The sequence below is a fragment of the Arvicola amphibius genome, chromosome 9, assembly GCF_903992535.2.
Source record: "Arvicola amphibius chromosome 9, mArvAmp1.2, whole genome shotgun sequence".
In the NCBI taxonomy this organism is placed as follows: Eukaryota; Metazoa; Chordata; class Mammalia; order Rodentia; family Cricetidae; genus Arvicola; species Arvicola amphibius.
In genome coordinates this window covers 7,288,373-7,305,113 of record NC_052055.2, presented here as the reverse complement: position 1 = coordinate 7,305,113, position 16,741 = coordinate 7,288,373, and the positions used below count along the sequence as shown (strand labels likewise).

General features: G+C 39.8%; 1 protein-coding gene across 8 annotated transcripts in view; it reads right to left on the bottom strand.

Moving 5' to 3' along the window:
- The window catches only part of Oxr1 (oxidation resistance 1), a 349,606-nt gene that overhangs the window by 9,690 nt on the left and 323,175 nt on the right, over nt 1-16,741 (bottom strand). For 2 of the 8 annotated variants that reach the window (XM_042055790.1, XM_038343586.1), the window contains one exon: nt 410-490. The exons of 4 other annotated variants lie outside the window; for them this stretch is intronic. In XM_042055790.1, the coding sequence (XP_041911724.1) occupies nt 410-490 (81 nt within the window). Of the gene's footprint in view, nt 1-409; nt 491-15,642; nt 15,905-16,741 lie in introns of those variants that run through there. 2 more of the 8 variants (XM_038343587.2, XM_038343585.2) reach the window with 2 other exon arrangements.

Sequence of the window (16,741 nt, the reverse complement as noted above, 5' to 3'; positions counted from 1 at the left end):
TTAAGATTTTTATAATTTCGCTTCTGTCTGCTATCTTTCAGATTCTACTCGATAAAGGTTCACTCACAAACCAAGAGTTCTCCCAATGTCAAAATTAAATGAAAACTCATAGCTCAAAGAACTACACAGTGATGAGAATGTTCTCAAGTGGCTGAGGATTGCTGTGAGAGCTTTTCTGGTGAAAAGAAGACAGCAAAGAGACGTAATCAATAAATAATAAATGAATAAATAAATAAAGTAGCTCTCCAAGGTAAAACCATCCTTTAAGACGAAAAGGAATTTATTTCCTTGTGGCTTATTTTAGTGCTTCATTCAAGACAAACTCATCTAATGTGAGATTTGTCTTGAGGAAGGACACTAAGAGCAGGGCGTGGTCACTCTGAGGAAGTTTAGACCGCAGAAGGGGCACCTGGAGACGTCTGCAGAGTGTGCGCAGCTCCTCAGTGTTTAGCGCATCGATCCTGCGGTGGTACTCGGCCACTGACACTACCTGAGTGTGGAGACAGGAAGACAGTGACTCACTGACAGCTGAGGAGGGAGAGCGTGCATAAACAGAGAAGACAGGAGGGAAAGAGAGGGAAGGGGAGAGGCTTAAATGGAAGAGAGGATGGTAAACAAGGTATCTCTTCCTAATCCACACTCAAAGTAGAAGAAATTCATATAGAAACCACAGTCAAAATATACACGAGTGAGTTTCACCAGTACGTCCACCTGGTAGAAAATACGTTTGCTCTCTTGACTATTTAACACAGACTGGGCTTAATTTAAACGCACGTGTTAAAGGGTGGAAACAATACCCTGCTTTTCTAACACAGGCGGCATTTAATCAAAACCATCTTCCGGTTGCCAAAGGGAGTGGTTAGCAGCCATCCTCTCAAATCAGCCGAGCTCAAAACCAGCACACTTACAGCCATGGCCTAGAATTGCTCTAGGCTCATGAGACAAAAACACCCACCTGTATCACAGAAGAAAGAAAAGGAAAGAAAAGGCAAAAAAAAAAAAAAAGTAAAATTCATCTATGAAAAAGAGAGAAATCCAAAAAATAGGAGCGCTCTCAAAAGCATGTCCAATTTAAAAGCTCTTAGATCTGATACATTAACTTGGCCACAGTAAAACGAATGCACAATACAAAAAACAAAACAGAATACAAACAATTTCAAGCCCAACGTGCACTGAAGGTATTTCAGGCAGCCTTTGCCTGCTACATTGTGACATTTCCCTTCTGCCAGGTCCGAGCACACACCATCAGTACTTCCTACCGTTCTCCTCAGTGCACCGTGCTACCACAGCAAAGGCCCACAGCACCTCTGCTCCGACTGCTTGTGTGAGGAACTGCGGTGTTCCAGCTGTGCACACAATGGCTTCATTATGGAAAGCACAGTTGCAACAGGCCTCGACCGTCTGCTCTCAGCACAGGCATATTAAATTAGTGTGTCTCTGGACTGTACTATTAGACATCTTTATTTTAAAAACTGCTGTATGAATAGCTGACAAACTTTGCACATACTTGCACACACACTCACACCCTCAGTAAAGTTTTGCTTAGGATTAGGGCAGAAGTTCCAATAATTTTTGAAATGTCCCTAAACATACTTTTGTCATTTTGTATTAAATATTTATGTGGTGTTTTCAGAATTGACAATTATAAAACCATTAACTGAAAAGTGTTGATATTCTATGTCCTATATTAATATTCAGCAAGATTTAATTTCTTATGCAAAAACAAGTACATCTATCTCATTAACATGCAGATTGCTTTTGTTTTTGATACGTTGCCAAAAGATTATTTAAAAATAATTTTTTTATGATCTGTTGTTGTTAAATTGATTTTTAAACCTAATTTATATCCCCATATATTGGGTGTCATGCAAAATTTCCTCGAGTGACAGAACTACTCACACAGTACCCCGTTCTGCTCACACGCTCCTCCCTCCCCACCCCGTGTATGTGGTGAATGCAGGTGTGCTCACGTGTGTGTGAACATGTAGAAGCCAGAGCCCGATCTGTCCTTCTCTCTCTCCATCTTGTTTTGTGAGACACGGTACCTCCCTGAACCTGGAGCTTGCAGCTTCAGCTAGCCTAAGACCCTGGCATGTTTGCCCCATCCTACTGCATCCCCTCCCTTCTGTCTTCTGAAAGGACTGCTCCCGTTCCCAGGCTTTCCTGCTTCTCTTTCACTTGTCTGTGGTTTGTTCTGTAGCTGCTATTCATGACAAAACCTTTACTTTCCCACATTCTGAATTCCTATGTGATATTCTTAATCTTCTAAACCTGTCTCTGCCACTCCTCCTGCTTGGAGCTGAATTTGAAAACCATGTATTACAGGTAAAAGCTATTAGGGTAAACACACACAAAAACCTCACAAGTTTCCTCAGGTCGACACGGCAATTACAGATTTTGCAGACCACAATGTAACTACAGAAAGTTCCCACAGCACATCGAGTGTAGAGACAGCACACACAGGTTGATTCTTCTGAGCTCTAACACTTCCTGTGAGTCACCTCACAGGTCACATTAGAGGCTGGGACTACAAAATGCAGTTAAGCTAACTCACCCATAGAGGGACAAGACTTCAAAAGCTGGCTCTGAAAGGCTCTTGCTTTAGTTAACTAAAATGAGTTGGCTACCACTGAAGCTGTGCTGTGGTCGCTGAAAGCTGGGCAAGACTTGAGAACAGAAAAAGCGAAAGAAACTGGGCGGCGCATGCTGGTGCACAGCTATTGGCATCTGGACTTCTGCTGAGCAACGATTCATGTGCTCTGGCTGACGACTCCACTTACAGATAAAGATGCTGCCACAGCCCAGCCTTAGACACTTAGCTACAACCGAGATTAATGAGAGTACAAAGCAAACAGGAGGTTTAAGTAAGCAAACGAGGACTGGCTTCTAGCGGACTGAGTAATGACCAGCACTGTTTGTGAAAACTCCATTGCTGAGTTCAAACTTACCACTTTCTGCCAGTTCCCTAAAGATTAGAGAGGTCGAATGGTCCCTTACGTATTTGTGGCTTTTATTTTAGGTTTAAGAAAACAATTTTATGTATTTTGGATAACAGTTCTGCAATTAAAATTTCAGATTCAGACTGACAACAATAAAGATCTACCAATTAAAACAATATATTTTTTTCTTTTTTGAGACAGGGTGTCATTATGTGGTCCTGACTGACCTGGCAGTCACAATATAGGTCAAGCTGACCTCAAACTCACAGAGATTTGCCTACTTCTGCCTGTCAAGTGCTGGAAATCCATGTGCCAGAATGCCAGAAACAATACAATTTTTGATGAGGATTAAAGAAAATTTAGATGCTAAAAATTAAAAATCATGGCCTTGCTGTACTTTCCCACATTCTAAATTCCTGTGCTGTTTTGTGACCAAATGCGTTGCTACATTTAATCATGAGTCTCCTCAACAAGAATTCTCAAATCATGAGACAAATCTACTCTGGGTTCCTTCTATCCCACTAGTTAACACTATTCTTACCGTTATTTAAAACTGTTACTCCTTTATGTATTCGTTAAGCACACTTCCTAAGTAGAAGTAAAACTGAATCATGCTCACAAAAGGGATGGGTTTTATAAACATCTTTTAAAACCTGTTTTATAAACATTGCAGAAAGTAGGAGTCACATAACGAAGGACTGTCATTGAAAGTCTAAGCAAATATGGTAAAGCCTATCATTTCTCATTCATATGTTATCAAAGTATGTGTGTGTGTGTGTGTGTGTGTGTGTGTGTGAGAGAGAGAGAGAGAGAGAGAGAGAGAGAGAGAGAGAGAGAGAGAGAGCGAGCATGAGTGCAAGTATAGAGGACAGCACGCAGATGTCAGTTCTCACCTCCTGCCATGTGAGTACCAGGCCAGGGACTGAATTCAGGACAACATGCTTGGCTGCAAGTGACACTTTTTAACTGTGGAGCCATCTTGCTGTCCCATTCACTCACACACACACACACAAACACACACACACACACACACACACACACACACACACACACACAAATTTGTATTCCTTCCTTTCCAGGCCTTCAATAGTTTCTCTCTTTCTTTGAGAAGCTCTCCTATAGCTCAGGCTAGACTCAAACTTAGTACGTGGCTGAGGATGACTACAAACCCCTTATTTTCCTGCCTCCATTTTCAAGTGCTGGGGTTACAGAGGCCTCATGTGGATTCATGTTTCTTTAAATACTAATATATACTTATGCTATGGGGAGAGAAGATATACAAAGCTGTAAGGTAACAAAGAAAAAAATGAAACAGTATAGAAATGTATTTCTTTTTTAAAAAAAATAGCTAAAGGTAAGATAAAATTTTCCAACATAGATACTGAATTAAGACTTTCAGTGATTTTATGGTTTTGGTAATTTGTGATCTATTCGCAGAAGTTACTATTCAGAAGACCAAACCTAATAGAAATGACACTGCCATCTATATTCCACATCACTCTACTGGCAGTTAAAAGCACACAAGTAAAAAGAGAGTGGAAAACAAGAATTTGAATTTAAAAGCATGCTCACTCTGGCTAACACGCCTGGAGTAAGAAATGGTTTGGATACAAGAGGAAGGCCAATGCAAAGGAAGCATCATGTCCTACCTACACCACAGAACGAAACACCATCCTATGGTCTCTCTGGCCTTTGAAAGGCCCTCAGGGGCAGAAAGCGGTTTTGTAAGCTTTTATTTCCATAGCTGTCAATGTAGATGCCCAATAAAACTTATACATCTCCATTTTAGATGGACAGAGAGAAACAACACTAGCCAACTATACAGTAGAGAAAATAAGATCCGAAGTTACTCTCATCCCCAGTGTTTTGAATGAGAGCACATTCATATACTTAACAGTCTACCTAACAGACAGAGCTAAAGGGAGTCCACTGACTCACTGAGATCCGAGGTCAGAACGCCTCTAACCTAACTCCAGAGCAGCCTCTACTTGGAACAGACAGGGACGTAACGCCGAGGACCGCGACCACACACGTGCCGAGAAAATGGCTCCAGAGTGCTAGGCTTTATCACACCCCTGCCCTTCATGGCGTAGCATCCTCAGGGAAGAGGAGGCAGGAAATTATAGGAGCCAGAGGTGGTGGATGACTTCCACTAAACCTTGTTCTCCAGACATGATAGGGTAGCTGCACATATGAACTCAGTGAATGCTACCCCACACTGCCCTACCCATATGTTGGAATTTTGCCTGGCCTGAGCTTCTTTGTGGAGGACTTGCGGACACTGAAACAATCACTGACTCGCCCTCTTCAGGAGCTAGCAAATGCTCCCAGCTCCTGAGAGGCAGAGCCAGCTTTCTTCAATGACATAAGTTTGGCTGGGTCTACCACACTGTAGGACAAGTTCCACTCCCAAGAATAAGTAGACAATACAAGTGAACTTGATTGGAAGAAGACACAAACAAATTAAAAACAATAAAAAAACTCAAAATCTGGTGGATTGCAAGAGTGAATATGGGAAGAGCTGAGGGATATATATCAAAATACATTATGAAAATCTTGGAATAATAAAAATATTACTAAAAACAAATAAAACCCAGTATCTTCTTGGCTTAGTGGTTCTTTTGGAATACTGATGCATTTCTTTCCAAGATGGCTCCCAAACAAACTGATTCTTCCACACGTCATTTTTTTTTTTACTACTATTTCCTGAGTTTACAAAAAAAAAGTAGTAAAATTAAAAATATTTCCTACACATGTATACTTACTTTGGTAACTAAAAATACGTTTTAAAAGAAAATGTAAGTTTGAGTTGTTATAGCTAACAAAAATGAGCAATAACAATATTTCTGAAGCCATGTGACTTGTCTTTCACTATAATCCATCATTTTAAACTGTCTTCATTACAAAGAAGCCTCGTTCTGCTTTGTCTAACAAAAACTGTTGCTTTCACAATAGCACTTCATGGAATTATAATAAAGGATATAAAAATAGCAAATAGGCAATCACAACTTAGAATACAGAGTCATCAGGAAGACAATGGCAAATGCAGGATAAGAAACAAACAGAATCTGTAAGTACAATTCTCTCAGGGTGGCTAGGAGGCAGGGGACTGGGGAGGAATGGTTTCTCCAAGAGGCAGTTCGAACCTTTCAAATGCTAAGACTAACTGGCAATCCTCAAACTACTTGTGACTACTAGTTTAAAATAAACCAAATAGACTAGTAGTTAAAAATGAACCAAAAGAACAACTTGTGGCCCTAAAGTGGCCACAAAAACAGCTAAGGGAAAAACTGATATGAGTAAATAGAAAATGTGTCTTCCTGGTTCAAAGAGAGCAAAAGGGGAAGCAGAAATTCACAGTGATAAATTCAGTGGGCTATCTCCTACTGAATGCACACACCTTCAGCTTTGGGCCACACAGAACAGGATGGAACTCGCTGCACAGATAAACCAAGAGTTCAACTACTGCCTCCTTAGTTGGCCTCAGGAGGTAAAGCAGTTTCCATGCCCAGGCTCACGTCACCATGGAGAGAATGAAAGCCTGAACAGATGGAGCCTCAATTAGACTACATCTCTATTCCTTCCCCACTCTGCATGACTCGTCTCCTCTTGAGGGGGCTGCTTCCCTTTTCCCGGATGCTGGTTCCATTTAAAGATCCTTTAGCCTTTCTTCTGGTTCGCATTTGGTTCTTGATGGGTATCTTAACTGCAGGCCATTTCACCCAAGGTCAAGAAGATGCTCCTTAACCTCAGGCCACATCACCCAAGGACTGAGGGGCTTTCCAGCTCTCCTCTAACAGTTCCGTAGGAGACAGTGTCAAAGGGTAGGGCCCAGGGTAGTCACTCTCAACCCTCCTTCTCTCCCCTCCTCACTGCTGCTGGGATTACAAGGTAGGTAGGACCCACAGAAATAGTGACCTGAACCAGTCTTCTACAACTTGGGAGCCAGAGGCAGATGATCTCCGAGTTTAAGGTCAGCCTGGTCTACATGGGGAATTAATTCCAGGACAGCCAGGGTTTCATAACGGATAGACCCGGTTTCCTCTGCCACCTTCATACACATGCACACACACACATGTACCCGCACACACATACACACAAAAATCAATTAATTAATTAAACAAAACTGACTTCTTAATCATATTTACAGATAACTCAGATTTTTTCAACAATGTAGAAAATACCTGAAGCCTTTCAATTATAGAATATGTATGTTGTAATAGCTTTTAGGAATGCTAAGGTAAAAAGCGAGTGTCATAAAAGGGGTAATTCCTATTTTCACCACATCGGGAGAAAAGAACACCCATTCGCATCATCTGTTGTCTCTTAATGTCTGTGTTCGCAGAGCAAGAACACAAGTCTCAAGGAGCATAAGTATTCAAAGTTCTGTGGGATTCACCTGTTCTTTGGAAAATGAGTGTAGATTCATTGAGGAGTTAATAGGGTTTTGTGAAGCTTAGGATTTTTAAACACACTTTTTCAAAGGTCTTATCATATTAGTACATGTGTGATTGTGTGCGCATATGATATGTGCGCACACATGTGTGGGCCTTCACGCTGCAGCACATGTACTGAAACCAAGGAAAAATGCTGTTGTCAGTTCTCCCCTTCCCTTCACGGGTCCCAGGGACAGACCTCGGATTGTCAGGGTTGGTGACAAGCACCTTAACCTGCTAAGCCTTCTTGCTAGCCCCTTACACGGTTCTTTTATCAAATATCCAATGATATTAAATTACTGATCCTTTTCACCAATACAGTTCATCCAACCACTGTTGTTTTTGACTTCAGCTAGCCTTTTCAGTCGATCTGCTTATGCCATTATCATTTAAAATCCGTATCTGTGAAGGTCAAGGTGATTCTTCCCAAGGACGGACAGAACACCAGAGCTGACCTGCTGACATTGAATTTCTAGGCATATTTCTATGCATACCATATCCAAATCTCAAAAGGCAGAATCCCAAGAATATGACTATATGATTCCATTCATATAGCATAGTCTGCCAAGAAGAAGATGTCTGAGAAAGACAACATGCTCAATTAAGGACCTCAAGATTCTCAGATTAAGATAAACCAAATATAAGATCATAATAAATGACAACCTAGCACACTAGCATGTAGCCATAATTAAGTATACAAAAATACTGCACCAACTCTAGATATTGATATTATCAGACAGAACTTATATGTTAAATTTTTATTTTTAAAAACAAGCAAACAGAAAGAGATGATTAAAATAAGCATGTCTGAAAAAATAATCAAATAGGAATTTTATACAATAAATGTAACTTTGTAACAAACAATTATGTAAAAAAAAGCAGATAATCACAAGTAACTTCGCAAGCTGGGACACCCACCTGAAACTACCCAGGACGCATTATTAAGAACAAAAGGCTGACACACCGAAGAACAAAGCACAGGAGTTAGACTAGCAAGATACAACTGATTTCAATAGAGTCTAGCAAAAAAGAAAACACCAGAAAAGGAGCTGCTGAGAACTTTCCAGAACTGATTAAAGACAGATCTATGGATCTGAAAACATTCCCTAAGAAGTACATACACAATACACCTAGTAAAACGTCATAATATTTGAAAGACATGGTTTATTATTGCTGTTTTATTATTAACTAACCAATGAGAAGATGCGCAGCTCTTCAAGTGGAGACAAACTGTCCAAGTGCAGATGCAGACCCCTGGGAGTGAGGAGTGACCGTCCCGAGGACGATGTGGCAGAAAACAAATGGCCAATCTCGAGTTGTTTATCCAAGCAAAACTATTTTGCAAGATGAAAAAAAAAATGAAGAAAAAAGGGAAAAGAAAGCCCCCAAACAAACAAACAAAACACGGTTGTGCCTCCGCTATCCATGAGGAACTGGGTCAGTGTGGAATCCTGAACCCCAGGCACCTCTTCCAGTCCCTGACACACATACACACCCATGCTATAAACCATCCAGGATGCCCTTCAAAAACCCGACACAATGTGAATGCGAGATAATAACTACTTGTTATATTGCATTATTTTGAAATAATAACAAGAAAAAAACTACATATTCAGCACAGAGTTCTCAACTTTTCATACACATTTTATTTTCAGAGAGACAAACTAAGACTGCTAACCATCAACAAATCTTCAGAGAAGAAATTCATACAACAAATGTCAACAAGAAGGGAAATACTCCCCGGAGATCTGAGATATGCGCAGTGGAGGAACAACTAAGACGGCTAATGCATATGTATTTAAGCACTGTCTCCGTGAAATAATACAGGCATGATCTGTGAGCAAAGAAGAATGAGTAGACCATTCAATAGTCCATAACTGAGAAGTGGCGGCGATAAGCAACAGAGGTATCAGGGATTCTTTTTATTACTCAGGAAGAGAAATAAAGATATTAATAAGACTTTTAATTCTACAAAAAGCATAACAACATCAATAATAGAACCTTAGTACCAAACAGCAATGCTCTCCTCTCAGGCTGGGGGGAATAGAAAACTGACAGCAGATACAGCATAGTGTAGCTTAGCAAGTGGACAAGCTAAATGATGAGTCAGAACAAATAATTTCATATATAGAAAGTGGAGGGAGAAGAAGGGATTCCTACCTTAGACTATGCCTTAAAAACATACAAATAGTAGGACAAGCACTAGAAAAAGCTAAAATGAGTATAACTGAAATGCTAACAGGCGAAAACTATGAAATCATAAGATGTTTAATTAAAATCAGAGAAGGTGGAGAAGAGTGGGAGATCAATTCCCAAAAGACACAAAACACTAAGTGTCACGCAAGAAGAAACAGATCACCTGACTGGACCTATCCCTTAGACAGAATCCAGGGTTAACCTTCCGAAATAGAAAGCAGCAGGCCCATATGGATTTACTGATAAGTAAATGCCAAACATAGAAAGAAGATATGGAACTAAATCTCCACAGTCTCTTGTAGAAAATAGAAGCAGAGGAAATACTTACTAACTCATTCTGTGAGGCCAGCATTACCCTAATAAAAAAACAAATAAAGACATTACAAGAAAAGAAAACTACAGAACATTATCTCTCATGAAAATACATGCACACATATTTAACAAAATATCAGCCAGTGCCATCAAATAATGCATGGAAATAAACATACATAATAATCAAGTGAAATTTATTACAAGTATACAAGGCTGGTTCAATACTTGAAAAGCAATTGCTATACCCCAGAGGCTAAAGAAAAATACTGTGATCACAATTATCAACAGTGAAAATCTAATATTCATTTGTGATGAAAACAATCAGCAACCTAGAAGCACAAAAGATAAAGAACATATAAAAAGAATAATCCTATAGTTATCATCACGAACAATAGGGAGACCTAAGATTTTTTTGTATTAAGACCTGGAGAAAGGTAAGGAGATTCCCCCTTGTTTAGTCTATTCAACAGCTTACAGGATGCCCAAAAACACAATGAAATAGGAGACGTGCAGGTAAAAGAGGAGGAAATTAAACCTGTCTTTGTTTTTTAAAAAATGCTATGGACTGTGAATAAGGAAAATCTAATAACCACTGAACACTGCTGGGATTAATGAACAGCAGTGGTGTTTCCAGCATACCAGGACAATTTACAAAAATCAAGTCCTTGCCATTAACATCATTTATTTTAGTTCCAAGTTAAGAAATACTTAGGCCTAGACCTAACGATGAGCATGGAAGACTGAACATGAAGGAAAGTGTGAAATCCCGATGAAGAAAATGATGGTTTAAGTAAATGGAGTTCTGTGTTCAGGGGTAGGAAGATACAGTCCATGTCACTAAGGTACCCACCATTCCCCAGTTCAGCTACTGTTGCAACACAATTCCAATTCTAATTAAAACCAAGTGATTCTGCAGCTACAAAGTATTCAAAAGTTGACCTGAAAGGTTAATGTAGAAAGACCCAAAAACAGCTGAAAAACCAATGGCAAACACCTGGAACACGGATGTTTCTCTCTTTAGAGACTTGTCAGTAAATCACAGGAAGCAAGAGAATACGGCTGGCAGCCAGCAGACAGCTCCATGGAAGAGAACGGAAATAATCCCACGCAAATATGGCGACTGATTCTGGCAACAGAGGAAGGGGGGAATGAAATGAGGACTGGTCACTACCACAGAGATCGGGCTGACAGAAGACGAGAAAAAAGTTCTTGCCTTTGAAAAACAGATTAGCGACCCAAATGGAAAATGTAAAAACGTAAGACTAAAAGGAACCAAGGGTTTGAAAAGTTATTTTTAAATGGAATACCAAAAGAATAATCATGAATCAGAAATTTTAGGAGTTAGATGATTAAAAATTAAAACTTCTATGGAGGCAAGCCACAAACGGTATCCTTTCCCCAGTATATATCACTGTAAAAGACCAAAAATAAGGGAAATATCCAACTTAAATAGTAGGTACCAGTATGTGTTTTTAGGGATGAACAAACCCCAACCACGACAGGATTTGCACTTACTGCTGGATCAGTTCCAAATGGGAGGGCTTCTCTCTCTGGTGTTGTCTCATAAAACTGAGCACACTCTTACGCCCATTCGGGCTCCCTGGCCTTTACCTATGAAACTTGAAGACGTGTGTACACAGAATCTGGAGGCTGGCTGCGTTTGTGATAAGTGCTCACAGCACACAGCACGGTAGAAGCAGTCAGCGAGTACAAACTCACATATCCACACGATGGAGTATTATAGAGCGGTCTTAAATACATACTGCTAAGAATCCCCACTTTATTATTTCCACTACATGACTGAAAATACTAACTTTCAGCAACAGTAGGAAGCTTACTGGGTGCCAGCAGTTTAGAGAGGGAATGAAGCACGAATAAGTATCTACCTCCTCAGCCGTTTCTAGTGCAGTCAAAGTGTACTGCGGTTCTGTAACTCCTCACTTGTAAACACCCATAAAATACACAGTGCAGAAGGGAATTCTAATGACACCCACACACTTAGGCTCACCATAACACATCAGTATTACTACACTAACTTTTAGCTAATGTGCTGACCAATAACATACAAATAGTGGGGGAAATTGAAAAAAAGAGTGTATGAGAACTGCTTCCTGTTTTTCTATAAACCAAAAAAACCATTACCTGCAAGATATGCTAGAGTGGCGGTGGCCATGAAGCTTGCAGGAGAAATCAATCAGTATCTGATTCGACTTAAGACCCACGCCACCAGAGGAACCCATCCTTGACATTAAACAAGAATAGAGCCTGGGAAGACAGGGTAAAACAAAATACTACTGCTTCAACACAAAGAGCAATAAATGACTCTTAATGATGCTGTGCTGTACTCATAGATGAGTGCTTTATTCAGCCATCATCAGGGAAGTTTCCCTGTAGCAGTGGGAACAAACACAGAGACCACAGCCAAACACTCTGTAGAGTGGGAGAGCATGAATACTCAGTCCTAATGGGATGGCTCCACCAAAACCCTCTCCTCGGGGCTCAGGGAACCCTAAGGACGAGGATACAGAAAGAGTATCATCTGTGCATATGTTACGGCTTTTTATGGGACTCCTGAATGTGTGAACGAGTGAGCCTTCTCTTAGGCTCTTTGCCTTTTGTTTGTTTGTTCTGTCCAATTCTGATGTGCTAGATTTTGTTTTATATTTCATTCATAATTGTCCCAAAAAGATAAATTTGGGGAAGATAACATGAGACACAAAAATCCCACATAAACAAATATAATAAAAAAGTGATACTATAATCTTTTAATGTTGGTAAAGAATCAGATCATCATTTTATCCTTGTGTTATATAATGTATAAACCTAAGAGATACTTTTCAACTACTTAGTCAAATGCAAAAGTCCAATGCCAGTATGGGTGACTTCCATAATTAAGTTGTGTCTGTCCATAGAGCAGAAGACGCTTTAGGGACCGTACGGCGTATGTTAAGTACTGTTCCCATCATTACAGGCAGGGACCACGACAATGCAGAAAGAATACTGACTATTCTTTATAGCTTCTTATAGCTCTGTGAACTTGAGGAACCTCAATCTACTTCCTGGTTTCTCCAAATGGAAATAATATTCAAAACACACCTTCCCCTCTTTCTACTCTGAAACTGTGAGCAGGAAGAGCAGACACTTCAGGGGCATGGACAGGGCACCCAGAGTGAAGGCCTCACTCTAAGCTGAATCATTGTAGTAAGATGTCCCTGATTCATGCATAAAAGAGACACGATAGGCTAACACTTAGAGGTGTTGCAGAGATTACAAAGGGCAACTTAGGCTGGGCATTTGGAACAACACTCAAACACAGAGCTAGCTGCAGGCGTTATCTCCATCACGGTTACAATCACTCCAGTCTGCGAGGACCGATTTCACAGTTGATGTGCGGCTGCTTTGGGAGTCGGTGTGTGAGCTAAGTCTTAGATATGTCAGAAATTCATGAGCAGCTTCTGCCGTGGTTCCATATACAAAATACCAAATTTAAAATAAGCTGTCTTTTTCACATGAGGACAACCTAAAATAATCAAAATGGTGAAAATGCATTATTAATAAAAAATAATAATGATAATATATAATGCTGAAGATGAATTAAACTAAGCCTAAATTTTTATCAAATACTTTCCAGTAAGTTAGAGTTTACTGATAGACATCAAAAGGTAAGAATTGGTACAAGTGTCTATCAAATACATAAATAGCTCCAAGCAAATCAGTGACTGAAAATTAAAGTTGAAGACGTCAAGCATGAATTTTTAAAGCAGCCTTAAGGCTAAAAAAATTAAAAGAAATGCCGGGCGGTGGTGGCGCACGCCTTTAATCCCAGCACTCGGGAGGTAGAGGCAGGTGGATCTCTGTGAGTTAGAGACCAGCCTGGTCTACAAGAGCTAGTTCCAGGACAGGCTCCAAAGCTGCAGAGAAACCCTGTCTCGAAACCCCCCCCCCAAAAAAAAAAATTAAAAGAAATGAAAGGAATAAAAATAAAAGCAAGCCTAATTGGATAATATGATTCTCATGGAAGCTAAGTCACAAAGGGTTAATTTTATCCCACACATTTTGTCTGAGGCATCGTCTACCTACTATTATCAATGATTATTAAGGTAATGTTTATCTACTTTGTACATGTATGAAGGTACCAGGGTGCACGCGTGGAGGTCAGGGGACAGTAGTCAGCCCTCTCCTTCCACTGCATGGGTCCTGGAGACTAAAGTCAGATCACCAGGTTCTGCAGCAAGTGTCTTTACCCACCGAGCCATCCTATCAGCCCTGGTAAAATGTGTGAGTTCAATTAGCTCATTAATAAAATGAACATATCTCTTATTCGCATCTGGGTGAACTTTAAGGTCAAATTTGACAGTACATATATCAATATTTAGAATACTGTCACTGCTGATCTAAATATATGAGCACATTCTTAGCAGCTCTGTAAGGCAGTTTGTCACTGAAGTCACTCTGTATAACTATCAGATGTGTAAAGCCAGGAAGCATGCGCAAGAGCAGTGACACAGAGAGAAGAGACGTCAGCTTTCCTGTGTTCCGAAACTGTTCTCTCAGAAGAAATACGTTTTGCTTTCAGTTTCGACACAGAAGTGCCTTGGTAAGTCAAGACTCTCGGCCACCCCTTACAAACCCAAAGCTCTTCCCCTTTCTACACTCCTAGATCCACCCGTCACAAGCAGGAAAACTGGGGCACTGAGCTTGAAACACGCGAGGATACACACTACTTCCTAGAAAACCATCCCTACGCGAGCTGGTGACGTGAAGCCTCGCTGGCTGCGGCTGATTCTTGCCACCAAGTTTCACCTCAGTCCAGAACACTCCACGCTGGCCTCCTCATCTCACTACTGCATGTGTGTCAACACCACAGACACAGGACAGCTGAGGACCAGTAAGAAACAGGGAAAACCATCTGAGTTAAAAATCACCAAAGAGCTTCTCCCAAGCAGAAGACTTGGTCCGTGTAATAAGGGTGTGATGTGCGGCATCATGCTGACCTAGGAAGTTCAAAGCACCTACGGTTTCCCTAAATTTATAAGAAATATTTTAAAAATTAATGGTAGATATCATTTAGCTTAAAAATTAAATGGTAAATAAAACATTATGAATACCTTTATTGCTCTTGGTTAAAAACTTAAAAGACTTAGCTAAATAGTTAATCTGATAAATTGGATCACAAATTTAAAAATTAATATTCTGAGGTGCTTATACCGTTCAGAGCTGATGTAATAGAAAATGAAAAACCTGAAATTATAATTAAAAACATCAATAAAGGGATTTTGTCATTTCTGACATGCTTATCATTGAGGAAGTACAAAGAAGCTTCCTGAGTCGCTTTACAAACCATTCTTAGATGACAGAATAGCAGCATTTTCTCAAGAGCTCCCAGTAAGTTATAACAGAATCCATTAAGTAAAATTTAGTCTCACTCTCTTCTCTTAAACAAGGAAAACAATTCAGAGTCCTTTCCTACAAGATTAAGTTTAAATGAAGAAAACATTAAGGCAGTATTAAATATTTTCTATCTTGCTTTTTAAGTGAATAAAAAACCTATTTTTAACAAAGCAAAATTCTAGCAACATATTAATCCCCTTTTGAAAGATATTTAGAATTCCTAACTATATATTAAAGGTATTTTCTGCAATCATAGTTTTTACTCTATAAATACTCTGTTTATACAGTCAAGCACTAGGTAAGTTTGTATAATGGCACCACTACAATACTGGCAGATAGAGAAACTGCAATGACTGATCAGGATTTACCAGGGTGTATTTATGGTTCACTGGCTGATGTCTTCTCCCCTTTTTCCCATACCAGAGACGGGACATTTCCTTCCCAGGTCACATTAAGCTTCAGCAAATCACGGAAGACCTGTTCTCAAAAGCATTCTTCCTCTGTCAAAGATACATTCCCAGCACCAGAGCCCTGCCACAGTGACAAAACAGTTCGCTGGCAGCACAGCCGTGATTGACATGGCAGAGAGCTAATCACTAAGTAGTATCCATAGAACAGATAGTCCTGAGTGGAGACTGTAAAGCGGGGAGGGAAGAGAGTGTTTCCCATGCTTAAGTTCGGTTGCACTGCACCCAAGTGTGCTAAGAAAGGGCTCAAAAGTTTAAAGACACAGAGCACATATTTCCACAGCACTAACAGATATGCTGAATACAAGCAATGCGTTGTGTACAACGTCCAGAATTCCACCCAAACCGCACATGTGACTGCAGTTAACACTGCACTGTTCGTTCACAGAGTTCCACAATTCTTTCCCATTTCCTTTTGCTAGACTTTTGTTCTTTATAGCTAATAATCCTATAAAATTTAATTTTATGGGGTATTCATAGATAAGAAACTCATTTTAAAATGTTTTCTAGCATATTATTTATTGAAAGATAATTGTACTTACTGTGTCTATATATGCTACCCTTCATTAATAAGTGTATTATGGAACATAAGCAGAAGCTTATTTTTTAAAGATTAAGTACAAAGTATAACTACATTTAACTTAGATGTAAACTAAAATTAGAAGCTTATTTTTTAAAGATTAAGTACAAAGTATAACTACATTTAACTTAGATGTAAACTAAAATTACCTGGCATTCAGTTCTATCTATACTATAATGGTAATGTCCAAATATTTCTTCCATTTTAAGGCAAACTTGCTCTCCTACTAATGGCTATGTGTAATGCACAATGCCATCTCCTCAAATACACGCCACTTGAGTACACACAAGGTGTGCCCCACCGAACCCAGCACCCCCTGCAGTTATTATTCCCCTCTCTGTACTTTCCATCACACTCCTTAAACATGAAATTCTCTACAGCCTACTGTGTGCTGCCCATTACACAGCCACACCTACAGCC